This window comes from Fukomys damarensis, unplaced genomic scaffold (assembly GCF_012274545.1).
Source record: "Fukomys damarensis isolate Sample0158 unplaced genomic scaffold, DMR_v1.0_HiC HiC_scaffold_36, whole genome shotgun sequence".
NCBI lineage: Eukaryota > Metazoa > Chordata > Mammalia > Rodentia > Bathyergidae > Fukomys > Fukomys damarensis.
Genome location: NW_022900948.1, coordinates 32,255,812 through 32,282,431, shown reverse-complemented (window position 1 = coordinate 32,282,431; position 26,620 = coordinate 32,255,812). Strand labels below are relative to the sequence as shown.

At 46.6% G+C, this 26,620-nt stretch overlaps 1 protein-coding gene across 1 annotated transcript in view; it reads right to left on the bottom strand.

Annotated features, from left to right (window-relative positions):
* Positions 1–26,620, bottom strand: part of Pappa (pappalysin 1) — a 240,106-nt gene that overhangs the window by 24,701 nt on the left and 188,785 nt on the right. The window contains exons 17-20 of the mRNA XM_010639469.3: positions 19,824–20,034; positions 18,778–18,949; positions 10,616–10,763; positions 4,042–4,151 (exon numbers count right to left, since the gene is read on the bottom strand). Of these exons, the coding sequence (XP_010637771.1) occupies positions 4,042–4,151; positions 10,616–10,763; positions 18,778–18,949; positions 19,824–20,034 (641 nt within the window). The remainder of the gene's footprint in view (positions 1–4,041; positions 4,152–10,615; positions 10,764–18,777; positions 18,950–19,823; positions 20,035–26,620) is intronic.

Below are 26,620 nucleotides of genomic sequence, written 5' to 3'. Positions count from 1 at the left end.
AGGAGCTGACAGAGACGGACTCCCCAGTCCCCCAGAAAAAGTCTAAATATCCAAGCAAGAAGAGCCTATCTCATCCAAAGGTTGCAATCCAGGAGCTTCAAGGATACACAACCTACAGAAGTATTTGCTTTGGCATACCAGCGCTTGCAGAAGGTCAAAATTTGTTGCCAATATTAAAAAATTCCAAACTTTAAGAACTCCAGATTTATTATTCTCAAGCAAAAAAATGGAAAATGCGGCTATACAAGGCCCACATTCCCACAGGGATGCACTTGGCCAGATTTGCCCCATTCTAAAAACAAACAACAAACAAACAAATAAAATATTTTTCATGGTTCACCAGTCTCCACTCTTCCCTATAGTTGCTCCAGCACACAGCTAGAAAGGCATTTGTGTTTACCATTGCAAGTGCGTCATTTCACTTGTTCTATTGGAGGAAGAGTTTTCTGTTTTCACATCACTTCCAAAAGTACATTTGTGGGGAGAGGTTTAATAAGGGGGCAATTTAGGTAAAAAGAATTTTTTTCTGTATAGAAGTTGCCTACCCAAGAGACCCATGAAACATATACTTTATGATTCCATGTACGGGAAGCTCAAAAATAAACAAAGCCAATTTATAGAGACAGAGAGAAAATGCCTGTTACCTTGGTGGTAGAGGTACTGCCTGGGAGAGGAAGGAGAGCACTCCCTGGCTAGCTGTAAAGGTCCACATCCTGATATGGGTAGTGATTTCAGGATGAGCACAAGAAGAAGAATTTGTCAAGCCCCATGCTCTACATGTGCATGCAAATCGCATCTCAAAGGAAAGAAAAGAACTTTGACATCGACAAAGTTTTCTTTCTAAACTTGGGTAGTATGTATGTGAGCGTTTGTTATATTTCTGTGAGATTTTCCTGGCTTTCAGAAATATCAATAGCAAATAATGTGACTGCTGATATTAATAATATGCTTCAGTATTCCTAAGTGCAGAAGAATATGCTGGACCACTTCCCTCATCCCTCCCACCCTCCTGGTTCTGCAGGTGCCTGAGTTTGTGCCATCTGATCCAAGCTAGGCTTAGTGAGAAAAATGCTGTAGTAGTGGGATTTGCCCCAGGACACAGAGCATGAAGGAACCAGGGCTTGGGCCAGAACTTTGGTCACTTGACCCAGAAACCATAAGTATTTACGGCATGTCTATTGTGTGCTGGGCACTACAGGAGGCACCTCAGGAAATAAAATGACCACAGTCTCACCTGCACAGCTCACAATCCTTGGACACTGGTAACGGCATACGACCTCAGTACTGACACTCACTCATCTATATGTCAGCATATATGGTAGAACATTAAAGGGCTTAAAAGAGAGTCTTTCATGGGCAAATGGAAGTGATCTTCAGCCAGCCTACACAGGCTCAAGAAGGCCATTAGCCCCAGCATCTTCCCAACTCTGTGTTCAGGGATGGGCATTTGGACATCCTGTCTTCTGCTGCAATGGGAGCATTTACACTGTGGCAAATGGCAAATGCTCCCAACACAAGCCTGGTAAACAATCTTTAGATATCTTGCCATTGTGATTATTATTCTACATCTGTGGGGGTTACGTGCCGCAAGTAAACGGAGGTGCTGGACTGATACAAGTTCCTCTTCAATTTCTCTTCAGCATGCGGCCTCCATCTCCCAGATTCGATTTCCCTCACTGGAAACATTAGAAACCTAACGTCCACCTAGTTCCTAGGGGTGGGTGAGGGGTGTGTGTTTGTGGGGGGCTGGCTGGGTGGGTGGTGGAGGGTGGATGGGAAGCCCATCCAGTGCCCAATCACAGAAGGCAGCGTCAGTTAGTCAGTTCTCACCTCTCTTTTACACTGGACAGAGGTGCTGGGTGTTGCAGCAGAGCCTCATCCAGACCACCCCTCTCCCACTGCTGTGTGGGGCTGTCCCTTAGGAGGCCGAGGAGTTAGTCTTGAAATGCCAGCACTGCAGCTCTATTTGCGCAGCCCAGTGCTGAGGGCAAGGGTGCAGCGTGGGCCAGCTCCTCTGCCTTCTTCCTGGAAATCATCCACGTATGCCCTTTGCCCTCCTCCCTTTTTCTACATGTTTCTTTTCCTCCTGGATAATGAGGCCTCCAGAGACTGGTGGAGGTCTGAACCTCGTTATGGCTCTCTCAGTAGGCCCGCATCAATAAAGGCAGGCAAAGCAGGGAGCTGGGTGGGGGCTGGGGCGGGCAGGCAGCGGGTGGGCGACTGGGGGGGGTGGCTCACAGGCTTTCAGATCCTTGGATTTATTTCACAGTGATTTATAACTGAACTCTTTAGTGCCCAGGGCTCACAGAGGGGAGGGTGGGAATTCGCACAAGAGGTAGGAAAGGCCTCAAGTGGGAGCTTGGCCAGGCCTGGAGGATGGCGACTTTGGGGTGGCCGGGTGGTCTCTCATGCTTTGGGGTGGCGGGGAGGTGGAATGAGTAAAGAAGCGTGGGAGGGTATGCTGATCATGAGTCCTGACTGGTAGGTGGTTGGCAGGTCTAGCTCTCCTGGCCCTGCGACTCTGTGATCTTTCTCTCTATCTGTGCGTCACCTGCCTCGTGAGTCTGATATGCAACATGTGTGCTCCTCTCCATATGCAGTATGTGCACTCCTGGTTGCTTCTGCACAGATTTGCACACCAGGACATTGTGGTTGGTGCCCACATGGGGATTCTGGCTTAGGAAGGGGGAGAGGCACTCAAATGTGCAGGAAACAGATAAAGGAGCCTAGGGCTAGGGAAATGGGCTTTCCTGTGGCTGTGCAGAAAGGATCAGAGGAAAGCAATGGATAGGTAAGAGTGTGCAGGGGAGGAAGTAGAAGCAGGTGAACAAGATATGACAGGGAAGAGAGAGAGATTCTGAAAAAGTAGAGGCACAATACAAGGAAATGAAACTGGAGAGAAAAAGGTAGAAACGGGAAAGAGAGTAGTAGGAGAAGGCAAAAGAGGAGACAGAATGGAGGGGACCCGAAGGCTGGGGTGTATGGGAAGGTGGCAGGGTCTGGTTGGGTCTCCAGGCCAAGAGTGCTGAGTAAGCCCTTGAAACCATGCCCTCAGCTCATCTGAGAAACAGGACACCCCATATCGGGTTCTGTCCAGCTATCCGGGGCTCGATCTATAGCAGCAGGCTGGCAGACAGCAGCTCCCAGCAGCCTGTGCAGAAAGGCTGGTGAAGAGAGACGCAGTGGACCTGTGCCTGTCCCCTCTGCTGCCGCCTCCTTCCCTATCTCTCCAAGGTGTGGAGCCGGTGCCCAGAGCCAAGCTGGGCTCTGAGAATGGTGCCACCCTGGAGGGCAAGAATGGGAGTCATAACCACTCAGGGGGGCCCAACTGAGCAGGTGACACAAGAATAAGGGGGAATGACCACCCTCAGTCAAACTGTGTCTGTCAGAAAGTGAGGAGTCTGTAGTCTTTAGGCCACTCTGTCACACAGGAAGCCCCCAGCATCTACACTTGAATGTGGCTTTGATCACTCCCTCTAGGCCCACGGCAAACCCACAGTGACACTTCTGAGAATTCAGTGTGTATGAGGGCCAACCATGACCCCTCTCTTCTACTGCTGTTTAAGGTTTAAATATCATTTCTACACACAACACCAGGCACATGAACACAGGATGTGTCCCATAAACAACAGGTGTGACTCATGAGTGCACTGCTTTCCACCCAACAGGTAAAGCACAAGAAAGTATCTAGAGATGGAGACTACCATACGGTACACGTCTGGATTGAGGGCACCAGAGAAACTAAATAGAATTATCCTTTGAGTGTGGACTTGACAGTCAGGCAGACACTAGGCTGAAATTTCACGCTTCACTCCCTAACAGAAGTGCTCTTGATGCCTCAATTTCCTTATCTGTAAACCAGGGACATGAGGACTCTTTACCAGGCCATCATCACTACTCAGGAGGACAATAAATAAAGGGCCCTTAGCATGGGTCCCGATGAGAAGTATTAAATGAAGTGTGATGATGAAATGAAGAAATGCAGGCACAGCAGTGGCATTTCCCTTCCCCTTAGCCACAGGAATGGCCTTGGTCGCTCACCTGCACTCGTGTGGGGTTCAGCCAGTGAGGGATGTCACTCATGGTCACATTCATTGGCAGGAGGATGGACTCGCTGTTGTGGTCCAGGCACGAGGTGGTGCACTCTGACCCTGAGGGGAAGCACAGTACAAGTTGGAGGCTCACGCCACCTCCACTGCCCATAAGCTGACCTCCCTGCTGCTCGTTGGTTCCCAGTGGAGTTGCTTGTCCCATCCCCAGGACAGTGGAAAGGGGTGAGCTCCCTTGTCAGGGCCAGCCCTGGTCTCCTTGACTCCGTTCACTTGTCTCAAGTCCAGCTGGCAGACACTTCCACCATCACTGACCCTGAATCCAGTCTGGCCATGCTTCTCCTCTGTTCCAAAATGCCCCCGACACTCCCCACATCTAGGATCAAGTCAACTGCCTTTGCCAGGCCTTCAGTGCTTCCCACGGTCTGGTCAGCCTCCTCTCCACTCGCCGTCTCCACGCCTGGCTTGGGCAAACTACACACAGTGGCCTAGGAGTCCTATGCTTTGCCACCACTGTGCTTCTGTTTCTATTCATCTGATTTTCTGCAACATCCACCTTGGCATTCCCATGACCAAACCCTACCAGTTCTTTAAGACCTGGTTTGAGGGTGGCAAGTTTTGGGCCCAGGTTTCTGCAGCTGGATGGGAGCACAACCTCTCTTGAATCCCGACTGCATTGGGTTTCCCTCCCCGCTCTCTGTTGGGCACTCACAAGCCTCAGCCCAGTGGTCCCTTCCCACCACCTGCTTCCTGCACAGTTAGTGTTGTGCTAGGAGGGCATGGATGTTGGCATTCATCTCTGAATCTGACACTCAGAGAGAGCTCAGTGAGCCTCAGTCAAGCGATTGGTGTGGACATAAATACAACACCAACTTATTTTTTCATCCCCATGTTTCTCTTTCATTTGGGCTTTTATCTTTGTCCTCTCCTGCACCTCCCAGACCCTCCTTTAACTACCACATTCCTAAGCATTCTCTATGCCTCAGTCCCTGTGCCACTTGCTCAGAGAAGACCACCCCCTCCCAGGTGCCCATCCAAGCATCTTTCACATGGCCATTTTCCATCTGTTGGGAACCACTGCACTCTTCTTTGCTGGGTTTTAAGTGTATGGGGCCAGCAGTATCTTGCTCCTCCTTCTAAGTCCCAGCACTGTGCATGGCAAGTGGTAGACATTCAAAAGCTGAAATTGAAAAGAGTGAAAAGAGACAATGTGTGAATGAGTGGCTCAGTGTCTGAAGAAATGAGAGTAGATGGGTGGATGGATGGATGCCAAACAGGCATTTAGATGTCTTATGAAGGAGAAAGTGAGTGTGTAAATGGATTTTCAAATAAACAAAACACGGCACAATTGATAGCGTGAAATAGGAAGAAAATGGCTAAAGGGGAAGTGGGAAAGGGAGGGGAAAGGAAAGAAAGGAAAAGAAAAATGTGAAAAAATGAAACAAAGTCTTCGTAAATAAGGAAGGGTGAAAGGGGTGAAGGGAGGGCAGGGATAAGGGAAAAAATATGAACGAAGACCTATGTTGTAAAGGTACAAGATCCCAGTGATGAATGTAACTGTATTGTTTGCTTTAAATGGACCAAGCAACTTAATGGGGGGAAAATAAAATAATCTAATAGTGCCCTGATTAGGCAAATGCTACTATTATGCCTTTTTGCACCAACTCTAAAGAAATAAATGAAGGCCCTTAGCAATCCTTCTGATCTCATCTCCCACTCATTCCCTCCCCAAAGTGCAGATGATTTTCAGAAAGGCTGAGAGCTGCTGATTCATCATGTTATATTGAAGTTATTTTTACAGCCTCTCATGGTCTTTTGTTTCATGTTTAATAAAGTCATGTTAAGCTACCAGTATGTAAAAAGAAAATTGTGCAAAATAAAGCTAATTGTATTTCTTTTATACTAAAAGAAAAAAAACTAAGCAAAAGGAAGGATGAAATAGCTAAAGGGATGAAAACGAATCTGGGAATGGGTAAATGAGGGGATGTATGATTAGCAGGGGTGGGTTTGCATGCGCAGAAGGTGCAGGAACTTCGGGGAGAAAGCAATCAACTCTCAGGCTACAGGCTGTAAGTTGCCTGGAACCTGGCTCATTCATTCTCCTCCTGACCTCACCCATTGCCATGGGATATTCCCTCAACTCCAAAGAGGGACTCATTCATGGGGTCTGATTCTGACCAGACCCTGAGGAGGTCATTCCTGTCGCGGAGAAAGACCACTCTGAACAATGAATGGAGAACTGAGAGTGAGCTTCTTGACACATCCTATGTGTTAACCATTCCAAAAAACCCACTTCACATATTCATTATGTGTGTACACACACACACACACACACACACACACACACACGTACATGTGCACAGTACATAAAAGGTGCAATCTAAATCGTATCTTCATATTCAAATTTTGACAAATTAAATACAGTGAAAGACACACTGCCATTAATCCTCCACAAAACACTTCCTCTCACTTTGAATGCACTGATCCCAGTGTTCTTGCTCCTTTCTGCAGCAGTTTACATATACATACGGCCCTACATGTGTGATCTATCCAGAGCCCTTCCTGTTGCCACCTTAGTGTCTTCTTCAGTCTAAGAGAAGCATAAGGTTTAAAGAGGGGGAAAGGGTGAGGTGAACAGTCCAGAACAATGTCTGGAACATCTGCACTTGAAAGACAGGAAAGTGCAGCCCAAAATAGGGACCACCTCTGGCCTTGCAGGGTGATTTTCCTCTGTCACTTCCATTCTCCAGAAATCCAGCCCTATGAGACAGGTGTTATGGCATCCACTTCACAGGTCACTCAGCCAAGGGGCCCAGAGACCAAGACGATACCAGTGGGGAGCAAAAGGCCATAGATCGCTTAACACCCATAGCTCGTCTCCTGACTTCCAGACCCGGGATTGGCTAAGACGTGGCTGTACAGGCAGGAGAGAGTAGGCAGCAGAGGAAGGGTAGAGAGGAGAGAAGAGAAATGGAAGAAAAGCAAGAAGACAGAAAGGAAAAGTGATCAGAACATTCCCAAGCAGGCAGAAACTTGGTCATGTATGGTTTATCATAAGGTAGAATCTAAAGAAGATTTTAAGGTGCAAATGTGAGACAAGCTGTGATGATAAAATGCTTTTGGAAAAAAAAGTAATGCAGGGTATCTTTCCAAAAGAATTAAAAGAATCATACCACAGTGATATATGCACACCCATGTTTATAGCGGCACAGTTTGTAACAGCTAAAACTTGGAAACAGCCCAAGTGTCCATCAACTGAAACTGGATAAAGAAGATGTGTTTGTTTTTGTAAAATGGAGTACTATTCAGCCAGAGAAATAAGAAACTAGAGTAATTTATAGCCTAATGGATGTATACTAAGGCCATACTCTTAAGTGAAATAAACAGGACACACATATTCGTTGTAAATACCAAATAGTTTCTCTGGTGTGAAAAACTAAAAATGTAAATAAGGTTCAAATGGTATAACTGATAGTGTGAAAGAGGAAGAAAATGGCTAAAGGGGAAATGGGAAGAGGAGGGGAAAGGAAATAAGGGAGAAGAAAAAATATGAAATAGGAAAAAATGGAAACAAGGTCTGTAAATAGGGAAGGGTGGAGGGTGTAAAGGGAGGGTAGGGGAATGGGAAAAAAAATAAGAACCAAGATACATCATGTAAAGGTACAAGATCCCAATGACGAATGTAACTGGACTGTGTACCTAAAAAGTACCAAAAAACTCAATGAAATTTTAAAAAGTGACGCAGTGTCTGAGTGATAGACAAAGGCTCTGTTATCCCAAGTGCAAGGCATAAAAGGGAAAATGTGATCAAGGCAGGAGGCACGGGCTGGCTGTCCTCTGCAGCTCCTGTCTGTCTGTCTGTGTCCCCCCCCGCCCCTGGGCTCCCTTCCTCCACGCCTTAGCTCTTGGGCCTCAGAATCAGGCCGCTGTGTTGTGATATATGAGCCATAATTGGCATCATTACAGAGTGGTGATCTCACCAGGCCCCCACCTCTCCTTCCCCAGAGGCGCAGGGAGGGTGGCAGCCAGTGGCAACAACCACGACCTTATGCAGGCTCATAACTGCCACACAAGCCTCCCCTGGCTGCTTGGGGAAGGACCACAGAAAGCCAGGCTGGGGCACGGCAGAAGTGTCCTCCAGCGCCCATTCCTAGCACCCTGGCCTGCACACACCTTCCCCACTTACAAAGCCTCTGACACACTGCTCTCCATGGTGAAGCAGGCTCTCCCCAGGGAAAGGCTCAGCCTGGGGCCCATGAGGGGCTTTGGAGTGAGCCAAGAGGGGTGGGAGGGAAACCTGCAGCCCCTTCATTTCTGTTTCCCTCAGGCCGTTTGTTTCCCTCTTGCTCTTTCTGTCGTTCCCACATAGATCCCCACTCTAGTCGGTCACCTGCCATGGACCGTCACAGTCACAAGATAAGCCAGGCAGGTGATCCTGGAAACATGAGATTTTGGGGAACGGAGACAGACCCAGGTTTCAGTATCACACAGATTTCTTTCCTTCTGTGCTTTGACCTTGAAGAAACTCAACCCGTAAGGGAATCCAACCGTCATGCATGCCCCTTTCACTAGCTCTAGACTATTCTGAGGGAGGGTGGAGAGCCAGGCACAGGAGCTCATTTGCAGGTGTTGTGACAGGTAATCCAATGTATGCACAGTAGGGCCATGAGATACATTTGTGCTTGGTCTACTCTCTGGGCATCTTTCTGGGTTTGATATGTTTGGGGCATGTGTTTGTTCTCCTGATGCCTATGTACTTATGTATTGTGTATGTTTGTGCCATGTGTAGGTTTCTGTGCTACATATGCATACACGTGTCGGGGTGATGCGATTGTGTGGTATGTCTTTGGTTGCCATGGAGGTCACAAGCATGTGTGATGTGTGTTTGATGCTGTTTGTGGTTAGGAAGCATTTCTGTGTGTGATGGATGTTTGCCTTCTTATATGTGACTATATTTATATATATGTGTCAGTGAGTATGGACAGGCAGCAAATTCATACACACACACACACACACACACACACACACACACATACTTTTTTTTTTAACTTAAGCAGATTTTTTTCTCACAGGGCTACTCAATGCCAGTCATGAGTGTGCCTGAGTGTTCACTTGTGTCTTCCGATTGAGCTGGGAATAGGAACTTCATCACAGACACAGGCATCCAGATCTAGGCCCACCTGCCAGGAATGCTGGTGATGAGGAAATCTTGGCTTTGGGATGGGGCACCCAGTGTTACTCGCCATGGTAGCACTGTGTTACCTATCATGGTAACACTGTTGCCCCACATTGTGGAATATCTGTATCAGCGGGCCTACAACCCTTCTCTTTGCAACCCTCCTGACTGGGCTATTTGAATTGATGGCTCTGTAAGATCTTAAAGTCCCTTGTGATCATAAGAGAAAGAAATTACAGGCTTTGGTGTTTTCTGACTTGCAAAAGCAACAATCCCAGACTTGGGCCAGAGTGTTGATTCCTACTTTAAGTCCAGGTCAAGATCTCCTGCTACTTGAGCTTGTGCCTCTCCATCTTCAAACAGAGGTGATCAGGTCACAAGCTCCTCCACACCCCAACCCCAGGCCTTTCTGCTGGACCTGTGGTGACAACACTTGGTGTACCAAGTAAGGAACATGCTGGCTCAGAGCAACTCAGATAACCTGCACCAGAAATCCCTGGCAATTAACAATAAATCACACTGGCCATGCAAAAGGTCATTCGATTTCCTGGGCTTTTTATCATGATCAATTAGAGAATCAGCTCAAGAGGTCAGCATCACCATCCTTAACTGAGGTTAGACCTTGTGCATTCCAAGTTCCCCAGAAAGCCATGCAGCTTATGATTAAAGCATCTTTCCAGCTGCTTGGTTCAAACCAGGCAAGTACCTGGCCTCAGGTCCCAAGTTGTCACGCCTCCTTGCTGTGTGCATTTCTTGAACTGGCCTATCACTGCACAGACAGCATTTTGAAAGTGCAATTTGTCCTCCTCTGAGAGATGATGGAGAGAAGCCGGGCTTTGGAATAGTACAGGTACCAGGGTGGAAATAGGGCATATTCCATGACCCCTTTGAATTTCAGGTGGCTCACGTGTGTCAAAAGTTATTGAGAAGGGAGGAAGTAATGTCCTTCGAGTATGTGATGCAGGTCTGACCCATGGCAGACCCTCATGAATGCTAATACGATGTAAATTTTACATTTAACAATAAGACTGGCAGAGCTTCCCTAAATATGAGGTATGCTTTTATAACTCTAGCTCCTTAGCCACATGGGTGGGTTCCTCTCTCTGAGAAGAACGGCATTTCTGGCTGACAAGCTCTTTGAAGTCATTGGGTAAGCAACCCTTCCTTTGGAAGCCCCTGGCAGCTTTTCTGTACCCACTCTTCTTGGTTTGGCCAATGTCCCACAGCTGACTACCTCCCTGGGAAGACCAGGTCTAGCCTCACTCCTCTGTTTCCCTCCTGCCCGCACAGAACTTCACATGGAGAGGCGCTCAATGGCCCACCTGAGCAGCAGCCTCGAGTTGCTGGAAGGACACGAGCTTCCCATCGCTCCCCACACGGCCCCTCATACCTATGGCATAGCCGTCTGGGCACTGCAGCTTAAGGTTGCTGTTGAGCTGGTTTGGGGTGGAGCACTGGCCCTGCATCTCCTGGCAGACATGGAAGGAGCCGCTCCAGGTGCCATCTTTCCGGCAGTGGATAATGTTGCTCCCGCGTCCCTGAACACCACAGAAACACAGTGAGGACCGAGGCTGCCCTCAGGACAAGCCTCTCAGAATAACGAAAAATCAAGTTCTCACATCCCACAGCTCTGAAAGGGGCCCCCAATATGATTTCTTACCCATGGGCTGACAGTTATCCTGAAAGAGAGGTGTTGTTAGTATCTCCACTTTATAGGTAGGGGAAACCAAAGACCCAGAGTACACAGAAAATTCTTCGCAGGCCTTTTAATCAGTCCGTCTCTCAGGTTTCCTAAATCCTAGCTCAGCGATCTTTCAGAAAATTACAGTTAGAGCAAGTATAGCTTGGATTTGCTTTATCTAGTATGTTGTTTCCCATCAGCAACATGGCTGCCCACTTACACACCTGGCAAAAGTGTGTGTTCCAGGACTATTCCTTAAGAGACAGGCACACACTACAGCTTGTTTACTCTGAGTCCACAAGAATGCATTACATTAACTAAGTAAACCGCACCCAGCTGAGATGCTGTCTCTTCCAAGGGCTTCCTTCCCCCTCCTTCCCTTCTCTTCTCTTTCCCTTTTCTTCCCTTCCTTCAGCAATGGCACCGAGAGGGTGGTATGGGGGTCCTTCTCTTTGTGTGTCCCGCCCAACTCTTTAAAATATGAAATGTATTGTTTCTCAATCTTCTGCAAAGTATCAGGCAAACGCAGTTGGAAGACCCATCCCTTTTCTCAGCCCCTTCTAAACTCCAAGGACCTGATGGGAGGTCCTCCACTGTAGGTGTTTCAGAACTGCCACCGAATTCAAGAACTCTTCCTTAGGGCCCTTTCTGCATCCAGCTCTGTGAGGCACAGGGGCCAAGCATCGGATCCAGTGAAATGGCAGGAAAGGAGGGCATAGGCCCAGCCACCCCCTTTAGCGCGCCTATGCCCATTGACACCAAGTCAAGGCGGGCAGGTGCCGTGATTCTTGGGAAGGATCAATGGTTGTGAAGGCTCAAGCCTGGAAGGCCTCTTAGAAAAGGTGATATTTGGAAAAAAGTTTTCAAGAGTTGAGAGAATCACAGGTACAAAAGGAGCACAAGGACATTCCGGAAGATGGAAGGGTGTGCACAAACAGAAGGAAGAGTGAGCAGTGGAGAGACGGAGATGACTGCTTAAGGGAAGAAGAAAGGCAGATGGAAAATTGGATGGGGTATGAGGTCTTCGGTGCCGCACGAAGGAGTCTGGAACGTACCTCAAAGGAAAGAGGGGGCGTGGATGGACTCAGAGCAGGATCCACCTTCCAGAAGATCTCAGAACAGGCCTCATCTGCTATCCCTCTTTGAGGCTTACAGTAAGATGAGACACTCAACATAAATCCAGAGAGCTGACTGCTCCTCCCGCTTAAAATTCTGGGCAGTGGCTCCTGCTCACCTTTAGCTTCCACTCTGATGCCTGAACCTTCCCCAGAGCCTTTCCTCTGCCTCGCTTTCCCACTCACTGCTCTTCACAACACTGCCACCAACCCTCGACTTTGGTTTCCACCACCTGCGGTTCTGAAGGCACTATCTGGCACGACCCTTCCTGGCCCCATTCTGCAGAGTGTGCGACCTCCACATCCTTGTCCTATGTCTTTGTTACCAGCATTCCCCACTAGTCACAAGCTTCTTCAGGCCCAGGACAGCACTCCATTCACCTCTGTGTCCTCGGAGCCTTCCATTCAAGGACTGGTTGTTTAACCAAAGATGGGATGAGTAGGTGGAGAGGGATGGAATTTTTAATAAGAAAAGCGATGAATGCATAGTTGAAGTAAATGCATAAGAAAGTAAGTGAAGAAATGAATAAAAAGGGAATAAACGATGAGTGTGTATATGAAGAAATGAATAAACTCTTTCAAATGGTTGATGTAGGCTGGAGCTGCCGTATCTGGGAAAACAGCTGCAAGGAGACAGGATTCAGAAGGACAAGGGGCCCCTCTCTGGGTATCTCCTCAACAAGCAGCAAGAGGTATGGCTGCAGGAGAAGCCTCCCTGGCCATGGGAGAAGGTGGCCCATAAGGAGCATGCAGCTGTGGGTGACTTGCAGAGTCACGCTCAGCACTTCTGTGTGGGCTCCTGGCAAATTTATGGACTTCATGTGGCTTTAGAGAACCCAGACTCTCCCTGTCGGAGCCCCAGGCTCTAGGCCCCATGATTCTGCTGGGCCCTCGGGGGAGTAGGAAATTGACCCCAATTTCCTGGAGCCTTGGCCTGGGCTGATGATGCATTTGGCCTCCAGCCTCTGAAGGGCTGCAGACCTCAGCACTACGTGGGCCAGAGCTGGCTGGAGAGCTGGGTTTGCAGCAGAAAATGTATTTGAGCTCCCTGGAATTTGCTCAGGGAGTTTCAGATGGGGGAGGCCTCACCACAGAAGGTGGGAGCATAAGGTACTGCTCCTGCTGCCTCCGCTTTCTTTCTCTCCTGCCTGGCTCATCTGATCCTTTTCTGCTGCTAAATCTACCTTAACCAAAATAGGATGGGGACCCTCTGTCTAGAAACTTTAGCTTGCTGTGGGCCAGGACTTCGGGGCTTCCATGATGGGACCTACAGGACATTTCCAGCTCCACCTCCTGACCTCAGAGCTCCTTCCTCCAGGAGAACCACCTGTCTCCCCAGTGCGCTTCTTTTTCTTGCCCACCTCTGAACTGTTGCCTGTGCTGACTCTGGAGCCTCTGGATGTTCAGAGCCTACTTCTGAGCTCCACCTGGGTGCCTTCAGCATTGTCCCCACCTGGTGCAGGTGGTGAATGACCTTGCCTAGGGGCTGACTGAGTCTAGGTCAACCACAAAAGATCCGATGATGATCCTGAGGCTCTGGTCCCAGAAGAACAGAGACCAATTTTGTGGGTGTGGGGGGACTGAACCAAGTCGATGTGTTTCACTGAAAAGATACATTGTTGTACGGTAAGGTATAATCTCTCTCACAAGGGCTGACCATCCTTTGTCAAAACAGTTTGCCTCTGTGCCTTTGATTCTGTCAGAAGTCACATACTCTTTCACTTCCTCCCTCTTTAGCCACCTAGATATCTGGACTGTCAAATACTTATTAAATATCCAATGTCCTGAGACTCATCTTAACATGCTGCCTGAACAAAAATCATTTGTTTTACAAATTGGGAAACTGAGACTCGGAAAGGAAGGGGAAAGGTGAGTGTGTGAAAAGTGCTTGTGCAATGGTGAAGAGTGTGGACTTCAGTGAAACTGCTTCAGTTCAAAGGTCACCACCACACCCTCCCAGGTATATGAACTTGGGAAAGTTCATTCCCTTCCCTGTGCCTCAGTTTTCTTGACTGTTAAGAGAGCATGGAATCCGCCACATAAAGGAGGTGTCTAGTGGATTTTGACACCCATTTATGCTAAGTGTTTGAAGACACACACACACACACACACACACACACACACACATGCATGCACACACTAGTCTGAGTGTCAAAGGGACAGGGTCTGCAGAATCCAGCCAGTGTTGGTGCACTTCAGAAAGGACCATAACCCAAAGCAGGAAGCAACACCACCAAGTCCCTGTGAAGGCCAATGTCAGAACCTCATCTCCTGACAGCAAGCCTCTGCACCTTCAGTGCAATGGAGGAAGTGGGGCAAAGGGAGAGGGAAGGAGAACGAGACCCTTCCTAAGTAGAAATGGAAACCAACACAACAGTAGACCAATAGTACTGACAATAGGAGACACAACAGTAGTGGTGGCACCAGGGCCAGCAAGATCCAGGCAGTGGGTAGCAGGAGACGAGGAGTCCAGCTTCCGAGGCAGCCTGACCTAATAACAGGAGTCCCCATCCCTCACTTCCTGGTTTTGTAACATGGAGCCCTGAACCTGCACTTCCTAGTCTGTAAAACAGGACAGCCACGCTAGATGCTGTGGGACGTAAATGAAGCCATTGGCAGTAAGTGTGGGGCTTGGGGACTGGCTCACAGTAAGTGCTCACTAAACCGCGACTGCTGTCAGTCTACTCTCTTCTGGGTCAGTGTCCTCACAGGTGCTCGCTTCCTCCAGGTAATGCAGCCTCAGCACTGAGAATGGGCACAGAATGTGGCTTGTGCTGTGCCTTGGTGTGGAGACTTGGCTTATGACCTGGCTCTGCCCATAACTCATGGGACCCAAAGTGAGTCCCTGTCTTTTCTGAGCTTCAGTGGCCCTAACTGCAAAGGGGGTGGTTTGCATCAGGGAGTCTCTGAGGTACCGTCAAGCTCTAAGAGCGCTGGCTCTGTGATTTTCTGCCGTCCTCTAGGAAGCCTTCCTCTGGGTGCACGGGTGTGCATTTATCAAGCCTGAAATGAGGCGCTGCTCCTGCCTGTGCAGGTACCGTCCCTATGACAGCTATGCTGCATCCACGGCATAGCCTGCACAGGCAAGGCCAGCACCACACCACTGGTGACAGGAGGGCTCTCGCAGCCACCCTCTGTGACTTGTGCAGCCAAGGGTGTGAGTTGCTGATTCTATACTCAACTTCTCTGGCTCTGATAAGTTGCTGAAACCCAGCACTGGATGCACTTCTTGATCTACAAAGCACGTGCAGCCTTTGTCCTTCCCTGCTGCAGGAATCTCTTCAGGCCCTGTCCCCATCCCACAGCTGGCTGCTCCTCTAATCACCTGCAAAGCCCCCATGGTGCTTCTCACTGCGGGCTGGGCCTGAGTTATCACCTCAAACAGCTCAGGAGTGTCTGAGCTGGATTAAACCCCCAGACAATTAGCACCTCCCAGCTGCCTGGTGACTTCCTGCCCTGTCCTTTGCCACAAGCCTGCCCTGGAAATGTTTAGGGGCCATGGGAAGAGCAAGGGTGCAAAGTCAGAGCCCTGTCTACCAACTCTGAATCAACTCGTGGATCGCTACTGAGCCTCCTCCAGCCTTCCGTTCACGTCTGTAAAATGGAGATATTGTTTCCTTTCCCAGGATTTATGATGAGTTGTGCAGAGGAGAGAGTCTGCAGTACAAACTTGGTGCTCATAAAAACACTCAAAGTGGGGGATTATTATTATAGTTCTCCACCTTGGCTTAAAAGGACAATGGCACTATAAATGCTAGAGCTGAATTGTCAGATATGCTAAGTGTTGCTATTTACACAGAAATTTGAATTCAATGAAGTAAATGCTATTTAATATTTAGTTGCTGAGTCACTGTAATCGTGTTTCCAGCACTCCATGGTCATGTGTGACCAATGGCAGAACGCAGATGTGGAATACTTTCACCAGAGCAGAAATTTCTACTGGGCAGTGCTGGTCTAGAGACGCTAAGAGGCACACTTATTCTATAGGTTGAATTGAACAAGAGACCAGGTTTCCCTCCAGCTCCTACTGGTCTCCCCGCACCACTCCCTGCCCTTGTTCAAGGCAAGTGCCCACCCCTTCTCTGAATTTCTGGAGCTAGCCAGCAGAGGGCTAGCCTCCAATCTGTGGCCTTTGTTTCTCTGGACTTCGGGAGCCCACTTGGAGCATCAGGGATTTTCTCCACTGGAATGACTATAAAAGCGGGCTAGTTCATTTATGCCTTCCCCGGGCTGCCATGCTTGGTGGCATAAGTTGCATCCTGTGCTCAACTCCAGACTTATTTTCTTTGCCTCATTTAAAACTCACAAAAAACTATGAGGAAAGTAGTATTAGTTGCCCTCCTCATTTTATACACAAGGAGACTAAAGCTTAAAGAGTTAACTAATTTGTCCTCCAGCTACTAACTGATAAAGTCAGGATTTGAACCCAGACTCCATATCCAGCATTTTCCGACCTCCTATGAAATGAGGAAAGTAGAGATTTTATTTATTAATTAGCTTTTAGTGGCAGTAGGAGGGAGTATACAAATCTCCCCTGCAATAAACTCTGTCTTTTCTGCCAGGATCTGGATCTTGTTTGGAAAACAAAGAATTTCCGCTCCTTACAAGCTGTTTGTCTAAAGAAGCTCTGGGCCCTATGGCTGTGCCGTGTTTACAGGCAGGGAGAGGGGATCTGAGGTGAATACTAGCTTTGGCTCTCAGGCCCCTGGTCTGAGGGTAGAGGAAATTCACTTTCAGTACAAACTAGAAACGTCAATTGTGTTAGGAGCCTGCTTGGCATGCTTCCCTTCATTCTTTCAGCCGACAAGCAGCACCCTGCTTCTCCGGGTCCAGCCTCGGCACCCACTGCCAAACAGAGCTGCTTGAGTCGTCTGATAAATTTACATTTTCCTCTCCTTTAAATACAAACTGGCCATGAAAGTTCCTTGGCAGGCCCCAGGCAGACTGGGTTTCAGTTTGATAGCATGACCACGGCCAGAAGAGTATTTGGCTCAGCAGTTTGTAGAACTGTTAGCAACAGTTTTATGTAAGGGAGGGAGAGGGAAGCAAACCAGCCTGGAAGAGATCATGGTCATCGCTGGCCGTTGTTTGTTCCGGCACAGGCTCCTGTGCCCTGGCAGTTACCCAGGAGTGTGCACCAGCACCCACGGGTGTCCCCAGAAGCCTGCACTTGCACAGCCAAGGATTTTCAGAGGGAGCCTACTGAGCTTAGCCTGTGCACTCCTGGGGGCCCCTGGGTGCTGACTCAGACTGAGCTGAGGCCACCGTGCCACCCTGAGTGTAGAGGAATCTCTGTGAGTCTTGGTTTTCTTATCTGGAAAGTGAGAAAACTGGCCTTGATGTTCACCGCCACCCTTTCCCAAGCCCTTAATCCAGCTGTTGCTTCCTGACGACCTACTAAGTGCTGAGCACTGTCCTGAGTGCTGACGGCACCTGACTGATTTAAAATTCACTGAAGTATGGCACAGCCTGGTATGGCGCGGGGTGGTGAAAGATTCAGACGATGGATAGGTCGTGAGGCCAGTGCTGTGAAGCAGGGCATCCCGAGGGGGGATGCAGCGGGGGGATGATTAGAAAGCACAGGAAGGGCACCCCTCAGATCTACGTGTGGAGCACAGTGAAGGGTCAGGCAACTGGAAGAGGTGAAAGGACTGGTTAAGACAAAGGATGCAGAAAGAAGGGGATCAGCCTCACTGGGGATGGTCAAGGGGTGTAGAACCTGCCCAACGGACAGGGGGACTCTGCATCCTGAAAGGATGCAAGCAGAGGCATTGCCACCATCAGAAAGGAGACACACAGGAAGCTTCATGGTGGCTCATTAAAGAGATAAAGGTGGCTGGGGTTAGGGTGGTGGCACTGGAGACAGGAAGAGCAGTTTTAGATATTTTGAAGGGAAAATGGTAATGGCTTAGATGTAAGGAAAGAGAGAAGGAGTTGAGGATGGCAGACTAGCTGCACCTGGCATTTGGAGAGTCATACTAAATAACAAAGTCAATCAAGGCCAGTTGAAGATGAAATCTGTGCTGGGACTTAGCCGTCTGGCCTCCACCTGGACGATGATCTTTTGCATCTTTGGGTTATCAACGCTAAATGATGGCTCCTCTTGCCTTTCATTTTCCTTTCCAATTCTTGATTCCCTACCCATTTTATTGAGTGGTGAATGCTAGGTGTGAGGATGTGGAAAAGTTCATCTACAGAACTCCTCAGCAGAAGCTGCCAGGACCTTCTCTTAATTACATGTGGCTGGAGATGAAATTCAAACCCTCCCAGCTCCTCACTTCCCTTTCTTCCACGGTGAACTCCAAACTGCACTTCTTATCTAAATATGGGCACTTTCTCTCTATGCTTCGGGAGCCAACTGATGTCTAAAGATAGCGGTAGTCTTGTAGCCTTAAATATTTCAAGGATCAGTGTGGGTGGTGATAGTGATAGAAAACTGAAAAAAAAAACTGGTCAGAATCACTTAATTGATTAATTTCACATTCTGGGAATCCATGTATAATTTCCTGTGTAAAGTTCCAATGCTACAATATGCTCAAAATTAAGGATCTCTGAACAACTAAAACATGATGTTGTAGGGAGAGAAATGAGGCTCAGAGAAATTGCAAAGGAAGCTAATTAGTGATGTTGCCATTCTACAGTCCAAGCCTAGGTAGATAGCAGGCTGGAGAAAGTGGCTGCTGCAATATAGTCTGGTCTTTGGTGAGCATAGAGGAGAGGGACCAGGGTACCAATCTGAGGCTCAAGGAGGCTTACCTGGGAGGCGTCGCTGTCCTCACACTTGATCCTACACTCACTGTTGAACTGGAAGCCATTAGTGCACTGGTAAAGCCCATGGAATTTGGGTGGAGGTGGCTCACACGTCACAGGAACACAAGCTGCCTCCTGCCAGCTGCCATCCTGGGTACACTGCGTCTTGAAGGCCCGTCTTCAAGAAGGAGAGGAGAGAAGAGACAGCTCACAACCACATGGTCAAAGCCACACCCTCCCAAGACACCACTGGCTTGCCTCACTGTTGTCTTCCTATTCTCGATTCCCTTCCTGTCTCAACAGGTGGTGTGGGGTTGTATAGGGATCAGGGGAAAAGCATTCATACAACTCTTTCCCCAGAGCAGATAGAAAAGTCAGACTCTCTCAGTTGTATGTGGGTTGAGATGAAACTCAGGTCCCACCAACAATTTGACCTCCCCTTTCCTTGTAAAGTGTGCAGATGGGTGCTGGCTCAATGACAGTATGTGTACCCACAATGTATTAAACAACTGCTATGCACAAGGTTTGTTTTTTTTTTTCCCAGTACTGGTGATTAAACCCAGGGGTCTTCACACTGAACACATTTACAGTCCTTTATAATTTTTATTTTGAGACAAGGCCTTGCCAAATCTCCAAGTTGCCCAAGCTGGGCTGGAACTTGTGGTCCTTCCACTTCAGCCTCCCAGAGTGCTGGGACTATAGGAATGCACCACCCAGAAGTATCTTTAAAACCCCTTTGCACATGTATCCTCATTGATTATTCACAACAACCTGATGTGGAAATTGTTCTTATCATCTTCACTTGGCTATTGAAAAATGCCAGAGAACTGAAGTCATCTGTCTGAGATCACACAGGCAGTTTGCAGTCAAGACAGAACTTGAAGTTAGTTGTATTTGACCAAAACCTAAAGTTATGTGTGCTTCCCACAAAACAGGATGGGATGACTTGGGGTGGGGGTCAGCAAAGCAATGAGTGTTTCCTTCCAAAGAGGCAGTCAGATCTGACTCTGTTCCTTCCCAGAGCTTATGAGTTTGCTCCCAGCCCCACTTACTTCTTTGACTTCCGAGAGGAGCCAGGCACATGGTATCCAGGTTTGCACTTGTACTTGCAGAAGGAGCCCACCTTATGCTTGTTTTCACGGCACCGGCCTGTCTGGAGGTCTGCGTTTGGTACTGGGGGTGGGGCGAGACACATGAGCTCACACAGGGCCTCTGGGAAGGACCACAGCCCATCTTCCATACAGGTGAGGAGGCTGTTGTTGCCTGAGAGACACAAATGGCAGGACTGTGAAACAGGGGAGCCCCTGACAACTAACGCATAGGTTGCCCAGGTTTTAGCTGACTTGACCACCATGAAAATCTCCCAGGTAGAACTCCAACTCCTTCCACTTTTATAACTGAGGATTATAGGGAGCTCCAGAAAGCACAGAGAAAAGGAGATTCCAACTTAGGAATGAACTGCCCCATACCTACAATGATCTAAATTCTAAAGCTTCTGAGATGGCTAAAATCCAAAATGGTGCTCCAAAGGGCTCATCATTATGAAGGCTTGCTAATGGGCTTTTGGGAAATGTTTGGATCATGAAGGCTCTGACGTTTCTGTGTACTACTTCCCTGATAAGACTATGCTTGGTATATTATTTGGAGGTGGGGGAATAAAGAGGTGGAACTTAGTTGAAGGATGTGAGTCCCCAGCCCCTTCTTCTCTGGTTCTTTTCCTTTTTCTCTGCTTCCTGGTTGTCAGAAGATGAGCAGCTTTTCTGCACCAGGCTTTCCACCATATTTCTGCTTTACTAAGGAGCCAAAAACAATGCAGCTAGCCAACCATGGACTTAAACCTCTGAAACCATGAGCCCAAATAAATCATCCGTCCTTTCAATTATTTATGTCATGTATTTTGTTGCAGCAATGGTAGGTTGCTTAACACAACTTCTCAACCTCTTAACCTGCCCAGAAAAGAAATCCTCACTACCCTTACATCCATCCTCCTTGCCCAAATATGAAGGGACTTTCCTTCTGATAGCTGGCAACATGAACAAACACCTATCAGAATCTACTACATTTCTGAAATCAATGTGCTGTGACCTTAACCAGCCACGTCCTGCTGACTGGACGGACCCTTGTATCTGTCCAGGCCCCATCCATGCCTGGAAGTGACAGACAGCATCATGTTATCAGGAGGTTGGATTTTCTGTTGAGGCCCCAGTGGTCAGAGAAGCTCTGCCAAAGAAGTCAAGAAAGCAGCACTATCCTGAAGCACATGCCAGCTTGGACAGAGTGCTGATTGCTATCGGGACACTGGCCTGATGGAGAATGTTAAAAATAAAAGTAAAACACAGCAGTAAGGCTTTTTTCTGCCAGCTCATATATTGTCAAGACTCAGCCAGCCCAAAACTCCCCAAAACAATTACAGCAGGACCTGAGATGAGTATTTCTCCACTGAAATTTTCTCTTCCCTGGTTAGAACTGAACGGTGTTGACAGCCAGAGTTCTGGGATTTGAAGCCTGGAGGAACAGAGTGATGAGGAAACCAACATTTACTGAGCAGGTACTGCACTCTGAGTGCTTCTGATACTGAGTGCTTCTGATATCCAATCTCATTTTTTCTAGAATAGACAGTGTGCCTTGTATGACAATACTCATTTAGAAACAGGGACTCAGAGAAAGAGAAAACTACTGAGTTCTTATAGCTTGTCTTATAGCAAGAAAAAAAAAAACACACCTCACTTTCAAAACCAATTTTGTCTAACCACAGAGATGGTTGTTTTTAATGGAAAGTTGGCTATATGTGCTTAGCAGAGCTCTTATTTTCTGGAAGAGCCAACTTCAACTTTCCCATTCTCGGAAAGAAAACAATTGCTCCTGACTTTCATATGTTGAGAAGATTAAATGCAATAACATTTATAAAAAAAGGCCCATAAAAGTGCTGTCAATGTCCTTGTTTGCTTAACTTGTTCCCTTCTTCCTTCTCTCCTTTCCTCTTAACAGTTTTATTTGTTGGGAGCAAAGGATCAAACAAAACAAAATGGGAATAACAATGCCCTTTTGGTGCTTATAATCTAGCTATATAAAGAAAAACACAATACACTACCCTAAATTATAGTTTTTAGTGTGTTAGTAGGTGGCAAGTACTAAAGACAAAAATAAAGAAAGCAGAATAAAAAAGAAGAAGCAAATACTTTGCAAGTTCATATAGGCTCTGGTGCCTCTCCTATTCACTTTTCTTATTTTTCTCCCTTGTCAGTGTGATTCGTGGATAACAGAAGACAATTTAGTGTCTGTAAACCTCATAGAAAATATTGCATTGATAAAGTGTAATATTGCCAGCCATAGAATTTTCACATCATGTTAAATGACTAAAGGGTGTGCAAAGGCAATTCATTTGGCTCTCACAGAAGCAGAGAGACTCCCAGAGCCCTCGGGCCTACAAACTTCTTTTTTTCATTGATTTGGAAATTGAGGTGGTCAGTGTTTTCGGGTGCCCAGGCATAACTTAAGCTTACTGGGAAGGGGAGCTATAAAAGATGTAAGGAGTACACCTTCTTCAAATTGTTCATGAGGGATAAAAGATCTGTGGAGAAAGTGTTTGGGATCTTAAAAAGTACACGGTATCATCTACACCAATTGTGAATTGCGGAGTGAAACTCATAGTTCTTATGTGACAAGATAACATAAAAATTGAAGAATGTTAATCAAGAGATAAAATTTAAAGTAAAAACATATTCTGAAGGAAAGTAATTGGGAGTCCACCGTATCAAAAGAAGAGCCATGCTAAAGGAGGCATTGGTGATTCAGGACCATGGATATGTCCCCTACCTCCGCAACAACTCAAAAAATGAAGACAATGAACTGTGCAGAATCAAAATTTTCATGCCCCAAATACTGCTACTTGCACCCACCAAGTGGCTTTGAAGAAAGTAAATATGGTAGATGCAGACCGATGCCCTTTCCTTATGCCCTTGGCACTGGCCTCTGTACACTGAAGGATGCTCACTGCATTGACACTTTTTGTTCTGCTCACGGGAGCATGCTCTGGCCAGAGAAGGGGTAAGTTCCAGGTACAAGAAGTTAGGTACTGAAGCAGCATTAAATTAGTAAGGGACTTGGTAGATTCGCATGCCACGGTAGAGTTCTGGTCACTCAAGCATGTGCTACACTGTCTCTCAGAGTTCTCAGAGGATCTGAGCTCTAGTGGCACACAGAAGTAACTAGTTTCAGTGATCTTTGTTAATTCTCTGTATCCTGTCCTCTTCCCCTACCAGTATTTTCTGGGAAAGATGACTCGGGTTATAAAGCAAAGGCGTGTGTAAGCCTGGATCTCCCGATAGAATTCAAGAATGGATACTGAAAATTAGGTTCCTATGAGATTTTGGGTCCCTGTCCCTTCATCTACTCATCTTTTGAAGCCAGGGAAATAAATCCTTTTGAGCTTGTCTACAAATGTGACTGATTTTAGTTTTCAAAGCACATTTCTATGGTCCTGGAATAATCAGGAGTTAAAAAAGAAAAGCCCATACAAGTTGGGCTGATCAGCCTCAGAAAGCAAAGCACATGTCCAATAATCAGTCAAATTGCACTGTGATTGTTTAATTTTCTCTTTTTTATCCCTTACATGTATGCACCGAATTCCACCAAGGTTTGTTTGTAATCAAATCCATGGAGCAGACCAAGGAAGAATTTAATTCTTGATCCTTCTATTAATGTAATTGCAATTTGTGATTAACCCCATTTTGTAAGTGAGAAAACTAAGACCCTGGAGGGACAAACTAATGGTTCTTGAATCTAGAGTTGAGGCTCAGTCTAGTTATATCTAACTTTTAAATTAACCTTTTAGTCAACTTTCTGGCTTCTACCCCTGAGCATGGCCAAGGAAGAACCAGTATTCACAGAAAATTTAATGGAACAGAGAATTCTTGGTTCTTAAAGGCTCATGAAATCAAGGTCTATCCACACAATAGGATTTCACCATCCTCACTCTCTTCCCCCTGTCCAGAATGAGGTCTCTCACTTCCAAACTTCCTTAACAAGTGACCCTATTTATCACTCCAAATGCTAGACACAAAGCAGAGAGACTGTTCTAAGAAGTAGTAATTATTAGGGATCAGTGATGAGAAATCCTTCCCACAGAAGGGAAGAGAGGGTCTGGTAGTTGGACAGTTCTCTGCAGGCAGGGATGGACAAACGCAAGGGGAAAGCACAAGTTCTACTATTTCACCAGAGGCCAAAGGGTTAAACGCTGAGCACCATAGGATCTTATCTCTCTCCACATCCACCCAACTCTAGTCTCTTCTTTGGCAAAAGTTAAGAAATCCAAAAAGGCTCAGCAGGAATTGGTGTTTTATGGAAACTGATGAACAGACCAAGTTTTAAATCTAAGGTTAAAAGGAGAAAGCTGAGATACAAAAGGTCACAACCTCTTAAAAAGAACTTTGCAGAATCTGGACATGCTTACTTTAAAAGCTGCACTCCCTGTAAATATTAAACGCACACAACATGATTGAACTGAGTTGGGGTTAACTAGGTGCTGTCAGTGATTTGGTATTTTTAGCCATTTGATTAAACATTTATGATTTTGAGTTTGAATTTTTCATTTGTTTGAGTTTGAGATGACTTTTCCCCTTGTACATATTTGTAGATTCTTCCTATGTTCATTTGATAAAGAACTTTGGCAGAAGTAACTTTAAGATGATGAATTCACAGAATATTTTGCCAAAATCTTGAAGACAGGCTGTGATTTAAATTATATTCTAGGATGGTTGAGAAAGTTGAGAAAAATTTACCTGGGATATAATGGTCAGGTGAGTTTGTGCTGCTCGTATAAAACTAGCTTCCTAGGGACTACACTCAGTAGTTTATAGTACCTGGTACCAGTTCTTCTGAAGTCATCCACTTTATAGCCTTAGAAAGACATGGACCATGTCTCCGTATTTCCAGTGTCAAGAACCCCTCAGGACGAACAGATAAAGGGCTAGGAGACGAGCCATTTCTTAGGTCTGTATGGGGAGCTTTTTGAAGAAAATGAGGACTTAGCTCTGAGCTTTTATATGTACTCTCTTTTAATCCTCAAACTGAACCTTCAACATGAGCAACCATAAGCCTATTTTATAAGAGGATATGAAGCCTCATAAATCTAATTATTCATGGAAGACCAAAACTTTGGAAAGGAATAGAGCTAAGATTGGATGTCTGGGCTTTCTAATTCTAAAGCTATTGCTCCTTCTGCTTCATCCGTGCTGCAAAGAGAAAAGGAAAACAGATGAAAGGAGGAAAAAGAAGTAAACCAAGGAACAGAGCAGAAATGGTTTTGATCACCTGTTTGCCCCAGTCTTTGATAAAGGAGGCAAGTGGAGTGACACTAACAAGCTTCAGAGAGGTGGCAGGATCTGTGCCTCATCCTTGCTGCCCAAAGACCCAGTCAGAAAATCTGAGGATGCAGAAAACTGAGCTGCAGGAATGGTAGTTAGCCCTAGAGGGTCTGTGTGGCAACGTGTCAGACACTCTCAGTATTCTCAGTGGAAGAGCACCTCTCCAGGTGATGGTCCTCCCAAGGCTTCATTTCTATAGTAGGGTCCCTCCCCTCTTCCACAGGCAGCAGAGAAGCAGTGGCAACAAGAGCCTGCATCACTTTGATGAAGAGTTATTACTGGCCACAGTAAAAGCTATAATAATCAATGCTAATTTATACACCTCCTTTTTCCGAGGGCCTCTTATTGAGAGAAGTGTGATTTCCTAGTCTGGAGTTATTAATACATCCTGTATCCCACTGGCAAATGGAGCCAAGCAGTGAGCTTGGATGGCTTGAAAGTTGGAGGCTTTCCAATTTTCACTGGTTTCTTCACCTCTCTCTGACCTAAATCTTCATAATAGCTCAAATGAAATGTCTATGACTTTTCTATTCAAATCTTATTGGGTTAAAAAGGAGAGGAGCTATGGAATGTGTCCCAGATGCACTTCCTGCCTTTCTTTTGGGGCAATTTAGTAAGATTGATGGGTCTTTGCCTCATTTCTTAAAAGAAACATGTCCTGTGATATTTATTTCATCAATGCAGCCAGCCATACAACCAATACATTTTATTGAGTCTTACTGTAGGCCAGGCCTTTTTGTCTGGGCTCATCGATAGCAGCATGGAAAGACACTAGACGTAGGCACTGCCCTCAAGGGCCTCAAGTTCATATGAGTTTCCTGTGTTTCTTTGAAAACTTAGTGAAACTATTAATGCCCTGTAATCATCAACATGACTGAAAGTCAGGCACACCTAAGTGTAAAGGAATTCAAGAGACTTCCCCCAAAGTTACCACATCTTACAGAGGCTCTTTCATGCACACTCTGTACCACGATGGACCCAAAAGTGCAATCTCATACTCAGATGAGTATTATTGTAAGTATCTAGTAAGGATGTGGTTTTTCCTTTGATAAATCACATGAAGGGGAGGGTCCTAATATCTCCAAAATCAGGTAGTATGAACATCCTAGATATCATGAATTAGAAGCTAGACACACTAATCCTGAAAGTGCTACTAACTTGTGTGATTTTTGTACACGTTCTTTCTCATTCTCCTGCTGGAATCTGGATTCTCAATATTTCCAACTATTCTTGAGCTCTTGGAGCTCTTCTAGTCCTGGTATTCTAGGACCTCCAGGTCAGTCTCTCACTAGTTTACAAAAGGTGGTCTTTTGGCCAGTATGTCAGGCTTTCTTGTTCTCCTCCATAACCCTAGCTCCCAGTTGAAAGAGGTCACCAGGACCTTCCTGTCCATACCTGCACCTCTCTCCCCTGTACTTCCTTCTTTTAGAGTAACATTTGGCACTGAAGAAAGATAAATATGTGCTAAAACATGGCCCTATCCA